Raw genomic sequence first — 22,562 nt, 5'->3', positions numbered from 1 at the left:
TCTACCGCATGACGCTGGGGCTCCGCTGGGGGAGTCCGCTCCAGTGGGGGCACGTCTTCGTCTTTTCAGCCAAGTCTGGGTTCACTCTCAGGTGGATCCCTGGGCAATAGACATTGTTTCCCAGGGGGTACAAGCTGGAATTCGAAGAGGTGCCTCCTTGCCGGTTTTTCAAATCGGCACTACCGACTTCTTCCCCAGAGAGGGAATTAGTTTTGGCAGCAATTCAAAAGTTGTGCCTTCAACAAGTGGTGGTCGAAGTTCCCCTGCTGCAGCGGGGGATGGGCTATTACTTAACCCTGTTTGTGGTCCCGAAATCGGACGGTTCGGTCAGACCCATTCTGAATTTAAAATCCTTAAACCTATACTTAAAGAGGGTCAAGTTCAAGATGGAATCGCTCAGAGCGGTCATCGCAAGCCTGGAAGGGGGAGATTATATGGTGTCCCTGGACATAAAGGATGCATACCTTCATGTCCCCATATATCAACTTCATCAGGCGTTCCTGAGATTTGTTGTGCAGGATTGTCATTACCAATTTCAGACGTTGCCGTTTGGGCTTTCCACGGCCCAGAGGATTTTTACCAAATTAATGGCGGAAATGATGGTGCTCCTGCGCAAGCAGGGGGTCACAATTATCCCATACTTGGACGATCTCCTGATAAAAGCGAGATCGAGAGAACAGTTGCTGGACAGCGTATCACTCTCCCTGGGGGTATTGCAACAACACGGTTGGATTCTCAATCTACCGAAGTCACAGTTAGTTCCAACGACCCGGTTGCCTTTCTTAGGCATGATTCTGGACACAGAACAGAAGAAGGTCTTTCTCCCGATGGAAAAGGCCCAGGAACTTCAGAGCATGGTCAGAGACCTGTTAATGCCAGACAGGGTGTCTGTACATAACTGCACTCGAGTGCTGGGAAAAATGGTGGCGTCTTACGAGGCCATTACATTCGGCAGGTTCCATGCAAGGACTTTTCAGTGGGACCTTCTGGACAAGTGGTCTGGGTCACATCTACAGATTCATCAGATGATCCGCCTGTCCCCCCAGGGCCAGGGTATCTCTCCTGTGGTGGCTGCAGAGTGCTCACCTTCTAGAGGGTCGCAGGTTCGGCATTCAGGACTGGGTTCTGGTAACCACGGACGCGAGCCTCCGAGGATGAGGAGCAGTCACACGGAAGAAACTTCCAAGGTCTGTGGTCAAGTCAGGAGGCTTGTCTACACATCAACGTACTGGAATTAAGGGCCATATACAACGGCCTTCGTCAAGCGGAGACTTTACTTCGAGGTCTACCGGTTCTGATTCAGTCAGACAACATCACAGCAGTGGCACAAGGAGCAGAGTGGCAATGGCAGAAGCCTCAAAGATTCTTCGATGGGCGGAGAGTCATGTAAGCGCTCTGACAGCAGTCTTCATTCCGGGAGTGGACAACTGGGACTTCCTAAGCAGACACGATCTGCATCCAGGAGAGTGGGGACTTCATCAGGAAGTCTTTGCAGAGATTGCAAGTCAGTGGGGACTGCCTCAAATGGACATGATGGCTTCACGCCTCAACAAGAAACTTCCGAGATATTGCGCCAGGTCAGGGGACCCTCAGGCGGTTGCAGTGGACGCACTGGTGACACCGTGGGTGTTTCAGTCGGTCTATGTGTTCCCTCCTCTTCCTCTCATCTCAGAGATACTGAGAATCATAAGACGAAGAGGGATTCAGACAATTCTCATTGTTCCAGATTGGCCTCGAAGGGCCTGGTATCCGGATCTGCAGGAAATGCTCACAGAAGATCCGTTGCCTCTTCCTCTCAGGGAAGACCTGTTACAACAAGGGCCCTGTCTGTTCCAGGACTTACCGCGACTGCGTTTGACGGCATGGCGGTTGAACGCAGGATCCTAGCGGAGAAGGGCATTCCTGATGAGGTCATTCCTACTCTGATAAAGGCTAGGAAGGAGGTGACATCGAAACATTATCACCGTATCTGGAGGAAGTATGTGTCTTGGTGCGAAGCCAAGACTGCTCCTCCGGAAGAATTCCATCTGGGCCGTTTTCTCCACTTCCTGCAAACTGGAGTGAATTTGCGCCTAAAGTTAGGCTCCATTAAGGTTCACATTTCGGCCCTATCCATTTTCTTTCAAAAGGAATTGGCTTCTCTTCCAGAAGTCCAGACTTTCGTGAAAGGGGTGCTGCATATCCAGCCTCCTTTTGTGCCTCCAGTGGCACCATGGGACCTTAACATGGTGTTACGGTTTCTTAAGTATCACTGGTTTGAACCTCTTCAAACAGTTGAATTGAAGTATCTCACTTGGAAGGTGGTCATGTTATTGGCCTTGGCTTCGGCGCGGCGAGTGTCGGAGTTGGCGGCTTTGTCTCACAAAAGCCCTTATCTGATTTTCCATGTGGATAGAGCTGAGTTGCGGACTCGTCCTCAATTTTTGCCTAAGGTGGTTTCTTCTTTTCATATGAACCAACCTATTGTGGTGCCTGTGGCTACAAGGGACGTGGAGGATTCCAAGTCCCTGGATGTTGTCAGGGCATTGAAAATTTATGTGGCCAGAACGGCTCGGGCTAGGAAAACAGAGGCCCTGTTTATCCTGTATGCAGCCAACAAAGTTGGCGCTCCTGCTTCTAAGCAGACTATTGCTCGCTGGATCTGTAACACGATTCAGCAGGCTCATTCTACGGCTGGATTGCCGTTACCGAATTCGGTAAAGGCCCATTCCACTAGGAAGGTGGGCTCTTCTTGGGCGGCTGCCCGAGGCGTCTCGGCATTACAACTTTGCCGAGCGGCGACTGGGTCAGGTTCAAACGCTTTTTTGCAAAATACTACAAATTTGATACCTTGGCTGAGGAGGACCTCATGTTTGCTCATTCGGTGCTGCAGAGTCATCTGCACTCTCCCGCCAGTTTTGGAGCTTTGGCATAATCCCCATGGTCCTTACGGAGTCCCCAGCATCCTCTAGGACGTAAGAGAAAATATTTTAAACCTACCGGTAAATCTTTTTCTCCTAGTCCGTAGAGGATGCTGGGCGCCCGTCCCAGTGCGGACAACATCCTGCAAGACTTGTATATAGTTGTTGCTACATAAGGGTTATGTTTCAGTTTGGATCAGTCTTAGACTGATACTGTTTTGTTTCATACTGTTGACTGGTTCGTATATCCCATGTTATACGGTGTGGCTGGTATGAATCTTGCCCTTGGATTTCCAAAATCCTTTCCTCGTATTGTACGTCCCCTCTGGGCACAGTTGCTCTAACTGAGGTCTGGAGGAGGGGCATAGAGGGAGGAGCCAGTGCACACCCATACCTAAAGTTCTTTTTTAGTGCCCATGTCTCCTGTGGAGCCCATCTATTCCCCATGGTCCTTACGGAGTCCCCAGCATCCTCTACGGACTAGGAGAAAAAGATTTATCGGTAGGTTTAAAATCTTATTTTTACAGTGCTAGATTTTCATTTTAACACAAGAATGCTGAATGTCTTTAAATAGGTGTCTAAAGGGTAACTGTGCCCAAACATGGCAATTTGCATGGGTGGAATTCATTTCTAAGTATTGTGATGGCAAGCAGTGCTGCCGACATCTCAAATTGTTCTTTATGGAGTGCATGGCAAAACTTGTGATGTGGACAGACACAATGTGCCATCGTATGGAATGGAATCCCACCACCTGTAAATGAGCCCTCAGACCAGTCCAGAATGTCTGTTATCTAGAGTCTGCTGTCCTGGTGTTCCAATAAGTCAGTCTGACAGTCTCAGCCTTTTGGCTAAGATCAAGTGAAGTACCTGCTCGAGGAAAACACTTGGTGGAGTACCTGTTCTTACACTGAGAGCGTGAGAGGTCCCTGGTGTGGAATAGAGAAACACCTTGTGGAGTACCATGCCAGGGTGTGGCAATGCCTCTGGTCGAGAGTGGAGAAAAACTGGGCTTATTATCCGTTGCCTTCTAAGGGGATGAAATAGTGCCCTTTGCGTGGAGCAGGAACGGCCTGGTGTAGTATCTACTCTTGTAGTGGGGGTTGACCCTGGCACAAAGTGGGTATGAAGCTTGGTCTGGCTAAGATGTCGGGAGCTGCCTGAAGCTCGAGGTGTTCTGTGCCCCTGGAACTGGAAGGGACAGGGGTGCTTGAAATGCACTGGGGATTGGGACCACCTTTGCACTAGGGCACTTTAGCACGGAGCACTTCAACCATTCCTGTCTGCACCCACTTTCCTTTGCCCTGGCCTTTTGTCTAGGGCAAGGATAATTTAAACTGCTTGTCTATTGCAGTTTATTATTAGCTTTCATTTCTCTGACGTCCTAGTGGATGCTGGGAACTCCGTAAGAACCATGGGGAATAGCGGCTCCGCAGGAGACTGGGCACAAAAGTAAAAGCTTTAGGACTACCTGGTGTGCACTGGCTCCTCCCCCTATGACCCTCCTCCAAGCCTCAGTTAGATTTTTGTGCCCGAACGAGAAGGGTGCATGCTAGGTGGCTCTCCTGAGCTGCTTAGAGTAAAAGTTTATTTTAGGTTTTTTATTTTCAGTGAGTCCTGCTGGCAACAGGCTCACTGCATCGTGGGACTAAGGGGAGAAGAAACGAACTCACCTGCGTGCAGAGTGGATTGGGTTTCTTAGGCTACTGGACATTGGCTCCAGAGGGACGATCACAGGTTCAGCCTGGATGGGTCCCGGAGCCGCGCCGCCGGCCCCCTTACAGAGCCAGAAGAACGAAGAGGTCCGGTGAAATCGGCGGCAGAAGACGTTCCTGTCTTCAACTAAGGTAGCGCACAGCACTGCAGCTGTGCGCCATTGCTCTCAGCACACTTCACACTCCGGTCACTGAGGGTGCAGGGCGCTGGGGGGGAGTGCCCTGAGACGCAATAAAAACAGAAATACCTTAGGATGGCAAAAGAAATACATCACATATAGCTCCTGGGCTATATGGATGTATTTAACCCCTGCCAGTTTTCCAGAAAAATGCGGGAGATAAGGCCGTCGTGAAGGGGCGGAGCCTATCTCCTCAGCACACAAGCGCCATTTTCCCTCACAGTTCCGCTGGAAGGACGGCTCCCTGACTCTCCCCTGCAGTCCCTACAGAATCAGGGTAAAAACGAGAGAGGGGGGGCACTATTGGCAGCTAAATTATAAACAGCAGCTATAAAAGGGAGTAACACTTATATAAGGTTATCCCTATAGATATATATAGCGCTCCGGTGTGTGCTGGCATACTCTCCCTCTGTCTCCCCAAATGTGTCGACATGTATGAGGAGGAAAATGAGGTGGAGGCGGAGCAATTGCCTGTAACAGAGATGTCACCCCCTAGGGAGTCGACACCTGAGTGGATGAACTTATGGAAGGAATTATGTGACAGTGTCAGCTCTTTACAAAAGATTGATGACATGAGACGGCCGGCGACTCAGTCTGTGCCTGTCCAGGTGTCTCAAAAGCCATCTAGGGCTCTAAAACGCCCGTTACCGCAGATGGCAGATACAGACACGGATACTGACTCCAGTGTCGACGATTAAGAGACGAATGTGACTTCCAGTAGGGCCACACGTTAAATGATTGAGGCTATGGAAAATGTTTTTACACATTTCTGATAATACCAGTACCACTAAAAAGGGTATTATGTTGGGTGAGAAAAAAACTACCTGTAGTTTTTCCTGCATCTGAGGAATTAAATGAAGTGTGTGATGATGCGTGGGTTTCCCCCGATAAAAAAGTTATTGGCATCATACCCCTTCCCGCCAGAGGATAGGGCACGTTGGGAAACACCCTTTAGGGTGAATAAAGCGCTCACACGCTTGTCTAAAACAAGTGGCACTACCGTCCCCGGATACGGCCGCCCTTAAGGAACCTACTGACAGAAAGCAGTAAAATATCCTAAAATGTATATACACTCACACGGGTGTGATACTGCGACCAGCAATCGCCTCAGCCTGGATGTGCAGTGCTGGGGTGGCTTGGTCGGATTCCCTGACTGACAATATTGATACCCTAGATAGGGACAGTATATTACTAACTATAGAGCATTTAAAAGATGCATTTCTATATATGCGTGATGCACAGAGGGATATTTGCCGACTGGCATCAAGAGTAAGTGCGCTGTCCATTTCTGCCAGAAGAAGGTTATGGACAAGACAGTGGTCAGGTGATGCTGATCCCAAAAGGCATATGGAAGTATCGCCTTATAAAAGGGAAGAGTTATTTGGGGTAGGTCTAACAGACCTGGTGGCCACGGCAACGGCTGAAAAATCCACATTTTTACCCCAGGTAGCTTCTCAACCTAAGAAGACGCCGTATTATCAGGCGCAGTCCTTTCGGCCCCATAAAGCGGGCAAAAGGCGCCTCATTTCTGCCCCGTGGCAGAGGGAGAGGAAAAAGGCTGCAGCAAACAGCCAATTCCCACAAAAGCCCTCTCCCGCCTCCAAAAAGTCCTCAGCATGACGCTGGGGCTTTACAAGCGGTCTCAGGCACGGTGGGGGCCCGTCTCAAGAAATTCGAGACGTCTTCCCCTCGCCGTTTCATAAAGTCTGCTTTACCGACGTCTCCCTCAGACAGGGAGACAGTATTGCAAGCCATTCACAGGCTGTATTCCCAGCAGGTGATAATCAAGGTACCCCTCCTGCAACAGGGAAAGGGGGTACTATTCCACCCTATTGGTGGTACCGAAGCCGGACGGCTCGGTGAGACCAATTTTAAATCTAAAATCCTTGAACACTCGCATACAAAGGTTCAAATTCAAGATGGAGTCACTCAGAGCAGTGATTGCAAACCTGGAAGAAGGGGACTATATGGTCTCTCTGAACATCAAAGATGCTTACCTACATGTCCCAATTTACCCTTCTCCAAGGGTACCTCAGGTTTGTGGTAAAGAACTGTCACTATCAGTTTCAGACGCTGCCGTTTGGATTGTCCACGGCACCACGGGTCTTTACCAAGGTAATGGCCGAAATGATGATACTCCTTCGAAAGAAGGGAGTTTTAGTTATCCCTTACTTGGACGATCTCCTGATAAGGGCAAGATCCAGGCAACAGTTGGAAGTCGGGGTAGCACTATCTCAGATAGTGCTGCGGCAGCACGGTTGGATTCTCAATATTCCAAAATCGCAGCTGATCCCGGCGACATGCCTTCTATTCCTAGGGATGATCCTGTACACAGTCCAGAAAAAGGTGTTTTCTCCCGGAGGAGAAAGCCAGGGAGTTATCCGAACTAGTCAGAAACCTCCTAAAACCAGGCCAAGTGTCAGTGCATCAGTGCACAAGGGTCCTGGGAAAAAATGGTGGCTTCCTACGAAGCAATTCCATTCGGCAGCTTCCACGCAAGAACTTTCCAGTGGGACCTGCTGGACAAATGGTCCGGATCGCATCTTCAGATGCATCAGCGGATAACCCTGTCACCAAAGACAAGGGTGTCTCTCCTGTGGTGGTTGCAGAGTGCTCATCTTCTAGAGGGCCGCAGTTTCGGCATTCAGGACTGGGTCCTGGTGACCACGGATGCCAGCCTGCGAGGCTGGAGAGCAGTCACACAGGGAAGAAATTTCCAGGGCTTGTGGTCAAGCCTGGAGACATCACTTCACATAAATATTTTGGAGCTAAGGGCCATTTACAATGCCCTAAGCCAAGCTAGACCTCTGCTTAAACAAGGTCAGCCGGTGCTGATCCAGTCGGACAACATCACGGCAGTCGCCCACGTAAACAGACAGGGCGGCACAAGAAGCAGGAGGGCAATGGCAAAAGCTGCAAGGATTTTTCGCTGGGCGGAAAATCATGTGATAGCACTGTCAGCAGTGTTCATTCCGGGAGTGGACAACTGGGAAGCAGACTTCCTCAGCAGGCACGACCTTCACCCGGGATAGTGGGGACTTCACCCAGAAGTCTTCCACATGATTGTAAACCATTGGGAAAAACCAAAGGTGGACATGATGGCGTCCCGCCTAAACAAAAAATTGGACAGGTATTGCGCCAGGTCAAGGGACCCTCAGGCAATAGCTGTGGACGCTCTGGTAACACCGTGGGTGTACCAGTCAGTGTATGTGTTCCCTCCTCTTCCTCTCATACCAAAAGTACTGAGAATTATAAGACGGAGGGGAGTAAGAACTATACTCGTGGCTCCGGATTGGCCAAGAAGGACTTGGTACCCCGAACTTCGAGAGATGCTCACGGAGGACCCGTGGCCTCTACTTCTAAGAAGGGACCTGCTCCAGCAAGGACCCTGTCTATTCCAAGACTTACCGCGGCTGCGTTTGACGGCAGGGCGGTTGAACGCCGGATCCTGAAGGAAAAAGGCATTCCGGATGAAGTCATCCCTACCCTGTTCAAGCCAGGAAGGATGTAACCGCAATGCATTATCACCGCATTTGGCGAAAATATGTTGCGGGGTGCGAGGCCAGTAAGGCCCCGGTGGAGAAATTTTCAACTAGGTCGATTCCTGCATTTCCTGTAAACAGGAGTGTCTATGGGCCTAAAATTGGGGTCCATTAAGGTTCAAATTTCGGCCCTGTCAATTTTCTTCCAGAAAGAACTAGCTTCAGTTCCTGAAGTTCAGACGTTTGTAAAAGGGGTACTGCATATACAGCCTCCTTTTGTGCCTCCAGTGGCACCTTGGGATCTCAATGTAGTTTTGGGGTTCCTAAAGTCACATTGGTTTGAATCACTTGAATCTGTGGAGTTAAAATATCTCACATGGAAAGTGGTCATGTTGTTGGCCCTGGCCTCGGCCAGGCGCGTGTCAGAATTGGCGGGCTTTATCCTGTAAAAGCCCTTATCTGATCTTCCATTCAGACAGGGCGGAATTGAGGACTCGTCCTCAATTTCTCCCTAAGGTGGTTTCAGCGTTTCACTTGAACCAGCCTATTGTGGTACCTGCGGCTACTAGGGACTTGGAGGACTCCAAGTTGCTGGACGTAGTCAGGGCCCTGAAAATATATGTTTCCAGGACGGCTGGAGTCAGAAAATCTGACTCGCTGTTTATCCTGTATGCACCCAACAAGCTGGGTGCTCCTGCTTCTAAGCAGACGATTGCTCGTTGGATTTGTAGTACAATTCAGCTTGCACATTCTGTGGCAGGCCTGCCACAGCCAAAATCTGTAAACGCCCATTCCACAAGGAAGGTGGGCTCATCTTGGGCGGCTGCCCGAGGGGTCTCGGCTTTACAACTTTGCCGAGCAGCTACTTGGTCAGGGGCAAACACGTTTGCTAAATTCTACAAATTTGATACCCTGGCTGAGGAGGACCTGGAGTTCTCTCATTCGGTGCTGCAGAGTCATCCGCACTCTCCCGCCCGTTTGGGAGCTTTGGTATAATCCCCATGGTCCTTACGGAGTTCCCAGCATCCACTAGGACGTCAGAGAAAATAAGAATTTACTTACCGATAATTCTATTTCTCGTAGTCCGTAGTGGATGCAGGGCGCCCATCCCAAGTGCGGATTGTCTGCAATACTTGTACATAGTTATTGTTACAAAAAATCGGGTTATTATTGTTGTGAGCCATCTTTTCAGAGGCTCCTCTGTTATCATGCTGTTAACTGGGTTCAGATCACAGGTTGTACGGTGTGATTGGTGTGGCTGGTATGAGTCTTACCCGGGATTCAAAATCCTTCCTTATTGTGTACGCTCGTCCGGGCACAGTTTCCTAACTGAGGCTTGGAGGAGGGTCATAGGGGGAGGAGCCAGTGCACACCAGGTAGTCCTAAAGCTTTTACTTTTGTGCCCAGTCTCCTGCGGAGCCGCTATTCCCCATGGTCCTTACGGAGTTCCCAGCATCCACTACGGACTACGAGAAATAGAATTATCGGTAAGTAAATTCTTATTTTTTCAGTGATTCTCATTGAAGGGAATGTTGTAAGGAGAGCTGTAACCACCTTTCTGTACCGTTTTCAAGAGAGAATTTAGGTGCTGGCATCCCAACCTTTATCTTGTTAATCGGTGATTGGACAGCCATATTTTCTGTCCTTCAGACTCCAGATGATTGGAGACATCTGTTAGAATTCATATAGTTTTCTCTAACGTCCTAAGTGGATGCTGGGACTCCGTAAGGACCATGGAGAATAGCGGCTCCCCAGGAGACTGGGCACAAAAGTAAAAGCTTGAACTAGCTGGTGTGCACTGGCTCCTCCCCCTATGACCCTCCTCCAAGCCTCAGTTAGATTTTTGTGCCCGAACGAGAAGGGTGCATGCTAGGTGGCTCTCCTGAGCTGCTTAGAGTAAAAGTTTATTTTAGGTTTTTTATTTTCAGTGAGTCCTGCTGGCAACAGGCTCACTGCATCGTGGGACTAAGGGGAGAAGAAACGAACTCACCTGCGTGCAGAGTGGATTGGGTTTCTTAGGCTACTGGACATTAGCTCCAGAGGGACGATCACAGGTTCAGCCTGGATGGGTCCCGGAGCCGCGCCGCCGGCCCCCTTACAGAGCCAGAAGAACGAAGAGGTCCGGTGAAATCGGCGGCAGAAGACTTTCCTGTCTTCAACTAAGGTAGCGCACAGCACTGCAGCTGTGCGCCATTGCTCTCAGCACACTTCACACTCCGGTCACTGAGGGTGCAGGGCGCTGGGGGGGAGCGCCCTGAGACGCAATAAAAACAGAAATACCTTAGGATGGCAAAAGAAATACATCACATATAGCTCCTGGGCTATATGGATGTATTTAACCCCTGCCAGTTTTCCAGAAAAAAGCGGGAGATAAGGCCGTCGTGAAGGGGCGGAGCCTATCTCCTCAGCACACAAGCGCCATTTTCCCTCACAGTTCCGCTGGAAGGACGGCTCCCTGACTCTCCCCTGCAGTCCCTACAGAATCAGGGTAAAAACGAGAGAGGGGGGGCACTATTGGCAGCTAAATTATAAACAGCAGCTATAAAAGGGAGTAACACTTATATAAGGTTATCCCTATAGATATATATAGCGCTCTGGTGTGTGCTGGCAAACTCTCCCTCTGTCTCCCCTAAGGGCTAGTGGGGTCCTGTCCTCTATCAGAGCATTCCCTGTGTGTGTGCTGGGTGTCGGTACGATTGTGTCGACATGTATGAGGAGGAAAATGATGTGGAAGCAGAGCAATTGCCTGTATTAGTGATGTCACCCCCTAGGGAGTCGACACCTGACTGGATGGTTGTATTTAAAGAACTACGTGACAATGTCAGCACTTTACAAAAAACTGTTGACGACATGAGACAGCCGACAAATCAATTAGTGCCTGTCCAGGCGTCTCAGACACCGTCAGGGGCGATAAAACGCCCGTTACCTCAGTGGGTCGACACAGACCCAGACACGGATACTGAGTCCAGTGTCGACGGTGAGGAGACAAACGTAATGTCTAGTAGGGCCACACGTTACATGATCACGGCAATGAAGGAGGCATTGAACATTTCTGACACTACAAGTACCACAAAGAAGGGTATTATGTGGGGAGTGAAAAAACTACCAGTAGCTTTTCCTGAGTCAGATGAATTAAATGAGGTGTGTGATAAAGCGTGGATTTCCCCCGATAAAGTGCTAATTTCTAATAAATTATTGGCACTATACCCTTTCCCGCCAGAGGTTAGGGCGCGTTGGGAAACACCCCCTAGAGTAGATAAAGCGCTCACACGTTTATCTAAACAAGTAGCGTTACCGTCTCCTGATACGGCCGCCCTCAAAGAACCAGCGGATAGAAGGCTGGAAAATATCCTGAAGAGTATATACACACATACTGGTGTTATACTGCGACCAGCAATCGCATCAGCCTGGACGTGCAGTGCTGGAGTTGCGTGGTCGGATTCCCTGACTGAAAATATTGATACCCTGGATAGGGACAGTATATTACTAACTATAGAGCATTTGAAGGATGCATTACTATATATGCGTGATGCACAGAGGGATATTTGCACCCTGGCATCAAGAGTGAGTGCTATGTCCATTTCTGCCAGAAGAGCGTTATGGACGCGACAGTGGTCAGGGGATGCGGATTCCAAACGACATATGGAAGTATTGCCGTTTAAAGGGGAGGAGTTATTTGGGGCCGGTCTATCGGACCTGGTGGCAACGGCCGGAAAGTCCACCTTTTTACCCCAGGTCACCTCTCAGCAGAAAAAGACACCGTCTTTTCAAACTCTGTCCTTTTCGTTCCCATAAGTACAGGCGGGCAAAAGGCCACTCATTTCTGCCCCGGGGCAGAGGAAGAGGAAAAAGACTGCACCAGGCAGCCTCTTCCCAGGAGCAGAAGCCCTCCTCTGCTTCTGCCAAGTCTTCAGCATGACGCTGCGGCTTCACAAGCGGACTCGGACACGGTGGGGGCCCGTCTCAAAAATTTCAACGCGCAGTGGGCTCACTCGCAAGTGGACCCCTGGATTCTGCAGGTAGTATCACAGGGGTACAAACTGGAATTCGAGTCGTCTCCCCCTCGCCGGTTCCTGAAGTCTGCTCTACCAAAGTCTCCCTCCGACAGGGAGGCAGTTTTGGAAGCCATTCACAAGCTGTATTCCCAGCAGGTGATAATCAAGGTACCTCTCCTACAACAGGGAAAGGGGTATTATTCCACGCTGTTTGTGGTACCGAAGCCGGACGGCTCGGTGAGACCAATTTTAAATCTAAAATCCTTGAACACTTACATAAAGAGGTTCAAATTCAAGATGGAGTCACTCAGAGCAGTGATAGCAAACCTGGAAGAAGGGGACTATATGGTGTCTCTGGACATCAAAGATGCTTATCTCCACGTCCCAATCTACCCTTCTCACCAAGGGTACCTCAGGTTTGTAGTACAAAACTGTCATTATCAGTTTCAGACGCTGCCGTTTGGATTGTCCACGGCACCTCGGGTCTTTACCAAGGTAATGGCCGAAATGATGATTCTTCTTCGAAGAAAAGGCGTTTTAATTATCCCTTACTTGGACGATCTCCTGATAAGGGCAAGGTCCAGGGAACAGTTAGAAGGCGGAGTAGCACTATCTCAGTTAGTGTTACGTCAGCACGGGTGGATTCTAAATATTCCAAAATCGCAGCTGATTCCAACGACACGTCTCCTGTTCCTAGGAATGATTCTGGACACAGTCCAGAAAAAGGTGTTTCTCCCAGAGGAGAAGGCCAGGGAGTTATCCGAGCTAGTCAGGAATCTCCTAAAACCAGGCCAGGTGTCAGTGCATCAGTGCACGAGGGTCCTGGGAAAAATGGTGGCTTCTTACGAAGCGATTCCATTCGGAAGATTCCATGCAAGAACGTTTCAGTGGGATCTTCTGGACAAATGGTCCGGATCGCATCTTCAGATGCATCAGCGGATAACCCTGTCGCCAAGGACAAGGGTGTCTCTTCTGTGGTGGCTGCAGAGTGCTCATCTACTAGAGGGCCGCAGATTCGGCATTCAGGATTGGATCCTGGTGACCACAGATGCCAGCCTGAGAGGCTGGGGAGCAGTCACACAGGGACAAAATTTCCAGGGCTTGTGGTCAAGCATGGAAACATCTCTTCATATAAACATTCTGGAACTAAGGGCCATTTACAATGCCCTAAGTCAAGCAAAACCCCTGCTTCAGGGTCAGGCGGTATTGATCCAATCGGACAACATCACGTCAGTCGCCCACGTAAACAGACAGGGCGGCACGAGAAGCAGGAGGGCGATGGCAGAAGCTGCAAGGATTCTTCGCTGGGCGGAGAATCATGTGATAGCACTGTCAGCAGTGTTCATTCCGGGAGTGGACAACTGGGAAGCGGACTTCCTCAGCAGACACGACCTTCACCCGGGGGAGTGGGGACTTCATCCAGAAGTCTTCCAAGAGATGGTAAACCGTTGGGAAAAACCAAAGGTGGACATCATGGCGTCCCGTCTCAACAAAAAACTAGACAGATATTGCGCCAGGTCAAGGGACCCTCAGGCAATAGCGGTGGACGCTCTGGTAACACCATGGGTGTACCAGTCAGTGTATGTGTTCCCTCCTCTGCCTCTCATACCAAAAGTACTGAGAATCATAAAAAGGAGAGGAGTAAGAACTATACTCGTGGTTCCGGATTGGCCAAGAAGGACTTGGTACCCGGAACTTCAAGAGATGCTCACGGAGGACCCGTGGCCTCTACCTCTAAGAAAGGACCTGCTCCAGCAGGGACCTTGTCTGTTCCAAGACTTACCGCGGCTGCGTTTGACGGCATGGCGGTTGAACGCCGGATCCTGAAGGAAAAAGGCATTCCAGAAGAAGTCATCCCTACCCTGATAAAGGCCAGGAAGGATGTAACCGCGAAACATTATCACCGCATTTGGCGAAAATATGTTGCGTGGTGTGAGGCCAAAGAGGCCCCTACAGAGGAATTTCAACTGGGTCGCTTCCTACATTTCCTGCAAACAGGACTGTCTATGGGCCTAAAATTAGGGTCCATTAAGGTTCAAATTTCGGCCCTGTCGATTTTCTTCCAAAAAGAACTGGCTTCAGTGCCTGAAGTCCAGACGTTTGTCAAAGGGGTACTGCATATACAGCCTCCTTTTGTGCCCCCGGTGGCACCTTGGGATCTCAATGTGGTTTTGGGGTTCCTAAAATCACATTGGTTTGAACCACTCACCACTGTGGAATTAAAATATCTCACATGGAAGGTGGTAATGCTGTTAGCCCTGGCTTCAGCCAGGCGTGTCTCAGAATTGGCGGCTTTATCTTATAAAAGCCCTTACCTGATTTTTCACACGGATAGGGCAGAATTGAGGACTCGTCCTCAATTTCTCCCAAAGGTGGTTTCAGCGTTTCACGTGAACCAGCCTATTGTGGTGCCTGCGGCTACTAGGGACTTGGAGGACTCCAAGTTACTGGACGTAGTCAGGGCCCTGAAAATATATATTTCCAGGACGGCTGGAGTCAGGAAATCTGACTCGCTGTTTATCCTGTATGCACCCAACAAGCTGGGTGCTCCTGCTTCTAAGCAGACGATTGCTCGTTGGATTTGTAGTACAATTCAGCTTGCACATTCTGTGGCAGGCCTGCCACAGCCAAAATCTGTAAAAGCCCATTCCACAAGGAAGGTGGGCTCATCTTGGGCGGCTGCCCGAGGGGTCTCGGCTTTACAACTTTGCCGAGCAGCTACTTGGTCAGGGGCAAACACGTTTGCTAAATTCTACAAATTTGATACCCTGGCTGAGGAGGACCTGGAGTTCTCTCATTCGGTGCTGCAGAGTCATCCGCACTCTCCCGCCCGTTTGGGAGCTTTGGTATAATCCCCATGGTCCTTACGGAGTCCCAGCATCCACTTAGGACGTTAGAGAAAATAAGAATTTACTTACCGATAATTCTATTTCTCATAGTCCGTAGTGGATGCTGGGCGCCCATCCAAAGTGCGGATTGTCTGCAATACTTGTATATAGTTATTGTTACAAAATTCGGGTTATTATTGTTGTGAGCCATCTTTTCAGAGGCTCCTTCGTTTATCATACTGTTAACTGGGTTCAGATCACAGGTTGTACGGTGTGATTGGTGTGGCTGGTATGAGTCTTACCCGGGATTCAATATCCTTCCTTATTATGTACGCTCGTCCGGGCACAGTATCCTAACTGAGGCTTGGAGGAGGGTCATAGGGGGAGGAGCCAGTGCACACCAGCTAGTTCAAGCTTTTACTTTTGTGCCCAGTCTCCTGCGGAGCCGCTATTCCCCATGGTCCTTACGGAGTCCCAGCATCCACTACGGACTATGAGAAATAGAATTATCGGTAAGTAAATTCTTATTATTTCAGATAAGGCAGGAAGTGATGGTACTGTAGCATCAGATTTGTCAGGCACAGCACCCATCCAACAACACGTGGTCTTCAGATTCCTTGTGTTCCACAGTAGTTCTTTGTCTTTTTTTCTTTTTTCTTTTTCCCAACTACATTTGAAAAGGAGAATAATAAGCCAGGTCATTGTTTAGCAATTTAATGTCCCTTGTTTAACACTGATAACTCACCTGGCGTATGTGGTATATCCAGCTGAATGTGCTAAAGCAACTATTGGATGGACCGCTGTCTGCATATTTATGGACTTCTCCATAACCAGGCCAGTGCCATGAGATTGATAGAAATTAGTTGTGGTACAATCTTTAAAAGGAAACTGCACCATAACCAGGAAGTGTTAGACCTGTTAGGATGTGGCTGCAAAACACACAAACCCTGGGATGTGTATCTAATGAGTAAGTATTACTATTGTGTATGTTACTTGTTGACATGTCTAGAATAGGAGACATCTAATAGTAATAGGTAAAAACAGAATCAGAGTTCATTCTAGCACCCTGTACCTTTCGCAACCCATGCAGTTCCTCTTTCCTGCCTGGGGTGTCGCTCTCTGCTCTAGTGTTTCCAGCATACTCTGGTCTGTATCTCCGTGCTGAGATGCAGACCAGAGTGTGCTAGTAGCACCAGAGCAGAGAACGACAAACCGGCAGGAAAGAGGAACTGCATCAGCTGTGACGGGTGTAAGGTGCTAGAATGAACGCTAAGAATAAGGTGCGGCGTTTAAAATAAACTAAATGGGGAAACTCCCCTCATATTCTAAAATCTAATCAGCATTGGTTCCTTAGGAGACTGTTAAAATTCTCTTAAGAGAAAGCCATCCAAAACCCACACACTAAACGTAGACACAGTGAAATGTATTTATTTCTAAACATTTATTTACACCATTACATCTTAAATTAACCTGGTTAGTTTGTAACAGATCATTTTTAATAAAAGGTACATTGAGAGAGAAAATAAATGAGATATACAACAAGAAGCATCCCTAGATGTATATAAAAAATTAATTGGAACTAAATACTCAAAAATTTCCTTTAGGAAAACCAAACTACCATTTTCGTGCCCTTTATTCCAAGTCCAGACAAATAGATGTTAATGTTTAGTTTGTTACCCCATCTATTGTGGGTACTGGGTTTTTCACTTCTGTCCCAGGTTGCAATAGTGACAATCGGATAGCTAATTTGATTTAAAAATGGATCTTTGCAAATTCCTTGAAAAAATGTCTGTTTAAATAAAAAATAAAAAAAGTTGTGACTTTGTATTTACTGTAGCATCCAATCATTGTGTTAAAATTAGTAAGTAAGAAGTAAAGCAAAAGAAGCAAGTAACTGTATCTGAAACAAACCCTGTTGCCATGCAATGGGAGCAAATACCCTGCACAAAAAATATAAATGTAAAAACTTGCTGCTTTTGCATGTATCTCACAAATGTTAGACCACTGCAGATCTCAGTTTGGATACACCCCACCTAAATCTGCACATGTTACATCTGCCCCACCTGCAGTGCAACCTTGCAGGACCGTAACTAGGGGAGGCTAAGGGGTCACATGCCCTGGGCGCGGGAGTTCAGGGGGCGCGGGGAACGCTGCCTGGCTACCCCGTCCAGCTGCTCCTCCTCTCCCGCCACCCGCGATTGCCTCCCGCACACGGTACTGCGCCACTGCCGTCACAGTCAGCCAGCCTGCTTCTGCCGCTGCTGTCATTAACAGTCCCCAGCCTGCTTCTGCACGAGTATATTATTGCCTTGCCCCGGGTGGTACATATCCTAGTTTCGGCCCTGAACCTTGTTTTGTGCAGGTGCACAGTTACTTGCTTTTTTTTGTCTTACTTCCAAATTGAAATCTGACCCTTTATCATTTTGGTATTGCTCCGAGAGGGGGTTATTCATGTTTGTTAGCAATTGGGCATAACCATGTTGCACTGCAGGTGGGGCAGATGTAACTTGTGCAGAGAGAGAGCGACAGATTTGGGTGGGTTATTTTGTTTCTGTGCATGGTAAATACTGTCTGATTCATTTCTACTCTGTAGTTTAGATTTCCGTTTGAACACACCCCACCCAAATCGCTCTCTGCACGTTACATCTGCCCCACCTGCAGTTCAATATGGTTTTGCCCAATTGCTAACTTTTTTGGTTTGCTAACAAACCTGAATAAGGCCCAGAGTCTAGAAAATACCTATGAATTATGCACAGTACATTTAGGACCTTATTCAGAGTTTGATGTATACGCAATTTTTAGTCCCTGCTACTTTGTTTATCTATTGAGTGCACATGAGCATCTGCTACGCAGGCAAGTCGGCTGAATTTTGCACTTAACTGACGATTTTGCACTTCAAAACCATTCATTACATTGTTTGTTTTTCAATATTTTATTTAATTTAGTTTAAAAAGTGTTTTTTAGAATAGTTAAATATTATATTATGCACATCTGCAGTACGGATCTCCTTGTCAAAAACTGGGGGACACAGTAGGGCGGTGCAGTTGCAGTGAGCTGACATGCCAGTTAAGTGGTTAAAGCTCCTTGCGCCAAGGGGGATGTGACTGGTTGGAGGGGACATGTATTCACGGGCAGAACACAGTAAGCGAGTCTCAAAGTCCGAAGATGGCCACCTGACGGGTACAAATGTACCTTATTGGAAGAGAATGACTTATGATGGCCACTGGCCTTATGTTATTCGCTGAGAGCATGCAAGACACACGATTATATAAATATAGTATAACTGCTATAATCTAATAGACAGCTTATCACTATCTGAAAGAAAAAAATAAATTAAAGCCTGTTTCTTACTTTGGGTAGCAGATGGCTGCTAATATTTGTGTGGACTTAAAAGTTAATTTTATATTTATGTATTATTTGATTTGCTTTACACAGGCTCTGTGTGACTTTTTTTGTAATGTTTAATGTTTTGTGCTTAGATAAAAGTATGTCCTTCTCTGAGTCCCTAGTGTTCATTTATCTTGGTTCCCTCTCTGCTGTCACAGTCAGTCATTTACGTGGAACGCAACATGTCAGAAACATTTCTGTGGTAGGGTTAAAAGCAAATATTTAGTTACAAAATAAAAGATGTCAAATGTTCCTTCAACTCGTCACATTGATAATTGGTGACTGTATTGCTACTGTTGTTCCTCTGTAAAATGTGTTTGCAGCTAAGGGGGGTTATTCAATTACTGGTGAAAATGCGTTTTTGCAGTAAAAAGATGACAAATGACTGCGGTTTGCGGTAATTTCGCCAAATGCCTATTCAGTTGTCCGCGAAAACTTTTTGCAGTAATTTTAACGCAAATTTCAATCCACCAACTCTGAGCAAGTGATAAACTTGGCTAAAATCCTTATTTTAAGTTTAAAATGTCAGTATTTGGTTCTGAACCCCTGGGACACTCCCCTGCATGACTAATTAGGCACTTAGAAGTTTTTACGTATATTTAATTGGCCAATAATGACGTCCTTTTTGGGGTGAAAAAGTGGCAAAATGATGGAAATTGGGATACAAGGTATAGGACAGGTATTAGTGGGGTGCTTTATGATGAGTGGGACAAGTGTTTTTAGACTTGGAGATGGAAATAATCTGTTTCCACCTTTATTTTTATTTATTTTTTAAAGTCCTCTAAAATGTCCCAGATATATACTTATACCCATGTTTATGTACCCCAAGTTTAATTTTAGCACTAATTTTGCTGGGAAAAAAATGGCTTTCTATCATTTTTTTTACATTTAAAAAAACAATATACATATGACAGCTATTTGACCGAATTTAAATACCAGTAATACTTTTATTATAACCAATAATAAACTTTTACACTGTTATCTGATGTTAGTTTAACTTTTTGGGGGGCTATGGACAGATTTACCCATTTTTCACTTTCAGCAACAATTTTTGCAGCAATCCTGCTGTTGCTAAATTGCATATGAATAGGGCGAATCGCGGGAGTATGCAGGGGAGGCGCCGGTATATTGTAGTACACCCATGCTTCAATTAATGGTAATTAAGGCTACAATATGAAAAAAAAATAAAAATATATATATATATATATATATATATATATATATATATATATATATTTTTTTTTTTTATAGGCGTGGCTTCCCTTTAAACAATAATTGACTTAAAAGTGGTTAATTACATTTTTGTGCATAAGCAATTCCATTTTACACTTCTATCCATTCTTGGAACTTCCTATTAGGATTTGTCTCTAGGCTTCGTCTTTTGAAACTGATTACTGTTCTCTTCTCCTAAGATGCCAGGATAGAGGAGCTTGTGTACGAGAAGCTGGACCGCAAAGCTCCAAGCCGGCTAAATAATCAGGAGCAGCTGGCACAGTACATGATTGATGCTGGGAATGAGTTTGGTCCAGGAGCAGCATACGGTGAGTATCTGTGATGTCATTAGCTGAAGGTTGCGCAGCTGGAGGAATGAGCCGAGCTCCACACAGCATATGCAAAGATTGTCAGGTGTGATGCAATTTCATTAGCAAGCTCCTCATTGTTCCATTTAGCTGATTATATTTGTACTTATCTCATTTTGATGCTACGAGGAGCAGAAGCTATCCAAATCACTGCTTGTCCATCAAAAGCGTTTGATGCAATTTAATGTAATTTTCAAGTGAATTAAAGTGATTGAGCTCTTGAGGACAAGCCCCATAGAGATTTTTGCCTCCTTCTTATAGTAACGCGTTGTCTAGAATCATGACTACTTGAAGAGCATGGATATTCTGCTGAAAGTCGTCAGCACAGAAATATTTAACCCTACCTTGTGGAGAAAAGTGTAGTGGATGCAGCGCTAAATAACTTAATCCACAGCTCTACGCAGCTTCCTCCGTGATAACAAGACTGCTTTTATTTTGTAACTATATAACCAAGAGAGTACTTTACTGGATAAAATTTAAAGTAATTATATAAAGATGTGTCCTCCTAGCCTTAATACGCTATGCAGCGCAAGACACCTGGTGCTAGTGATCTACTGCTTGTGCAAAAAAAAATTTTCGACACAAATTTGCATCTTATCTGTCTGCGTCATCTTATCTGTCTGCGTCATCTTATCTGTCTGCGGCTTAGTCTGTATACAAACCACAATTGAACTTGACGTGAAAGAAAGCGAAGCCGCTGGATCATAGCAATTCCTATACTGATTCAGACTCGCGCACATACTAATGTGTCCTTATACACTATTGCTGCAGTCGTGCCAAACATCCCTTCTTGTATTACCAGGTCCTGTGCGTCTCGGCTTGCGCAAGCTTCTATTTTTGTTTGCAAATGTGTGGCTTAAGCTAGGTACAGTTATTAGTCCAATCTGCCAATAGTCAGATGCTTGGTCTGTTTTTATCATGCAGTGTGTAGGCATAAGCCAAATGCCAATAAAACGTGCTTCGTGTACATATTCAGACACCTCCTGAAGCTGTTTTGTTGCTTCGCATTGTGACTAAGACTCATTCATGTTAAAGACATTTAGCACAAGCCGTGGTTTATGTGCTCCAGGTGTCTCGCACCCCATGGTGCATTGAGTCCAGGTTCATGAGGACACATCTGTATACAAGGTTTATGTATCTGTGCAGTCTCATGAAGCTGTTTAATTGCATCACATTGCGACTGAGATGTACATTCTCGTGAACGATTCTCAGCGCAAACAGTGTCACACAGGACCTGGTGTGCCAAGATTGTAACAACTGCAGCAATAGTGTATGAGGACACATCTGTATGTCACTGTATATAAAGTGTAATAAACTGACTTTAGTCTGCATAGCTCCACAAAAGCTGCTTGCAAAACCCCTATTGCACTGTAATAAACCACTTTGAACCTGTATGTAAACAAAATAGATATTGAATTCCACTGTCAAAATATTTATCCAAACTCAAAAATAAGACCGTGCAAAAGAGAATCTATAATAAATTGAGGACCTACCAACTATACACTTAAGATAGTCTGTAGACCTGTTACATTATACGGTTACCCCCGTGTTATCTTGTATTTTTGCGTTTTATGTTCAACTTGTTTTGTGTCTTCCTTGTTTACACTTTTATCATTGCTTTGGGGTTTATGTGCAATAGAGAGAACAAAACAGTTCGACTTTTTGCTGGAGGCCTCAACTATGCCTCAGTGTTTTAATCACTAGCGCCAAGGTAACAGCGAGGGTCTTAGGTGTGGTACCTCCATCTGATATTCCCATCTCCGCTTCCACCCTGTGGTTTCCTTGTTCGCCCACTTGAGTAGGTGGTTAATTAAGAAATAACATACACTTTCATAATTAGTGGTACTCTTGTTTGTAATGTATTTCATACACCAATAAAATGGTAATAGGATTCTATGTGGTTTATGCATAACGTGAATGGTGGTTCTCCTAGCAGTGCAGATAACACAAGTTTAGTGTTGTTTATTCCAGTTTTATTTTTTATGAGCAGAACAATTAACTTTTTGTGTTCTAGGAAATGCACTTATTAAATGTGGGGAAACCCAGAGGCGAATAGGAGGAGCTCACCGGGAGCTTATACAGACCGGAGCGATTAACTTTCTCACTCCCTTGAGGAATTTTATAGAAGGAGATTATAAAACAATATCTGTAAGTAACAAACAGAAGCCTATTCATTTGGCAAGTAAAGAGAACATTCATTTTATAGTCTTTGTAACTATGCTTGCTGCACATTATTTGAGAAATTGCGAACTTTGTCTTCATTAAATTTAAGCCAAAATACAATTAGTTTTATATTAAATAGCGGGTAATAACATATAGATACAAATTGAGATATATCTCTGGATGTTATCAGATTTCTAGGTCAAGTTGTTGTTACATAAGTCACTGTCTTTTGCTGCTAGAAAAACAGATTTAGGGGGGAATTCAAAAATATTTTTTCAGGCTATCCAATTATCCACCATTTTTTTTTTCACCCGAAAATGTTTTATTTTCGGGCGC

General features: G+C 46.3%; 1 protein-coding gene across 3 annotated transcripts in view; it reads left to right on the top strand.

The window, feature by feature from the left end:
* Positions 1–22,562, top strand: part of SH3GLB1 (SH3 domain containing GRB2 like, endophilin B1) — a 168,715-nt gene that overhangs the window by 33,366 nt on the left and 112,787 nt on the right. For all 3 annotated transcript variants that reach the window (XM_063939959.1, XM_063939960.1, XM_063939961.1), the window contains exons 3-4: positions 19,896–20,024; positions 22,078–22,211. In XM_063939959.1, coding sequence (XP_063796029.1) covers positions 19,896–20,024; positions 22,078–22,211 — 263 coding nt within the window. The remainder of the gene's footprint in view (positions 1–19,895; positions 20,025–22,077; positions 22,212–22,562) is intronic.

Source organism: Pseudophryne corroboree, chromosome 9 (assembly GCF_028390025.1).
Source record: "Pseudophryne corroboree isolate aPseCor3 chromosome 9, aPseCor3.hap2, whole genome shotgun sequence".
Classification (NCBI taxonomy): Eukaryota; Metazoa; Chordata; class Amphibia; order Anura; family Myobatrachidae; genus Pseudophryne; species Pseudophryne corroboree.
This window is presented reverse-complemented; position numbering and strand designations above follow the sequence as displayed.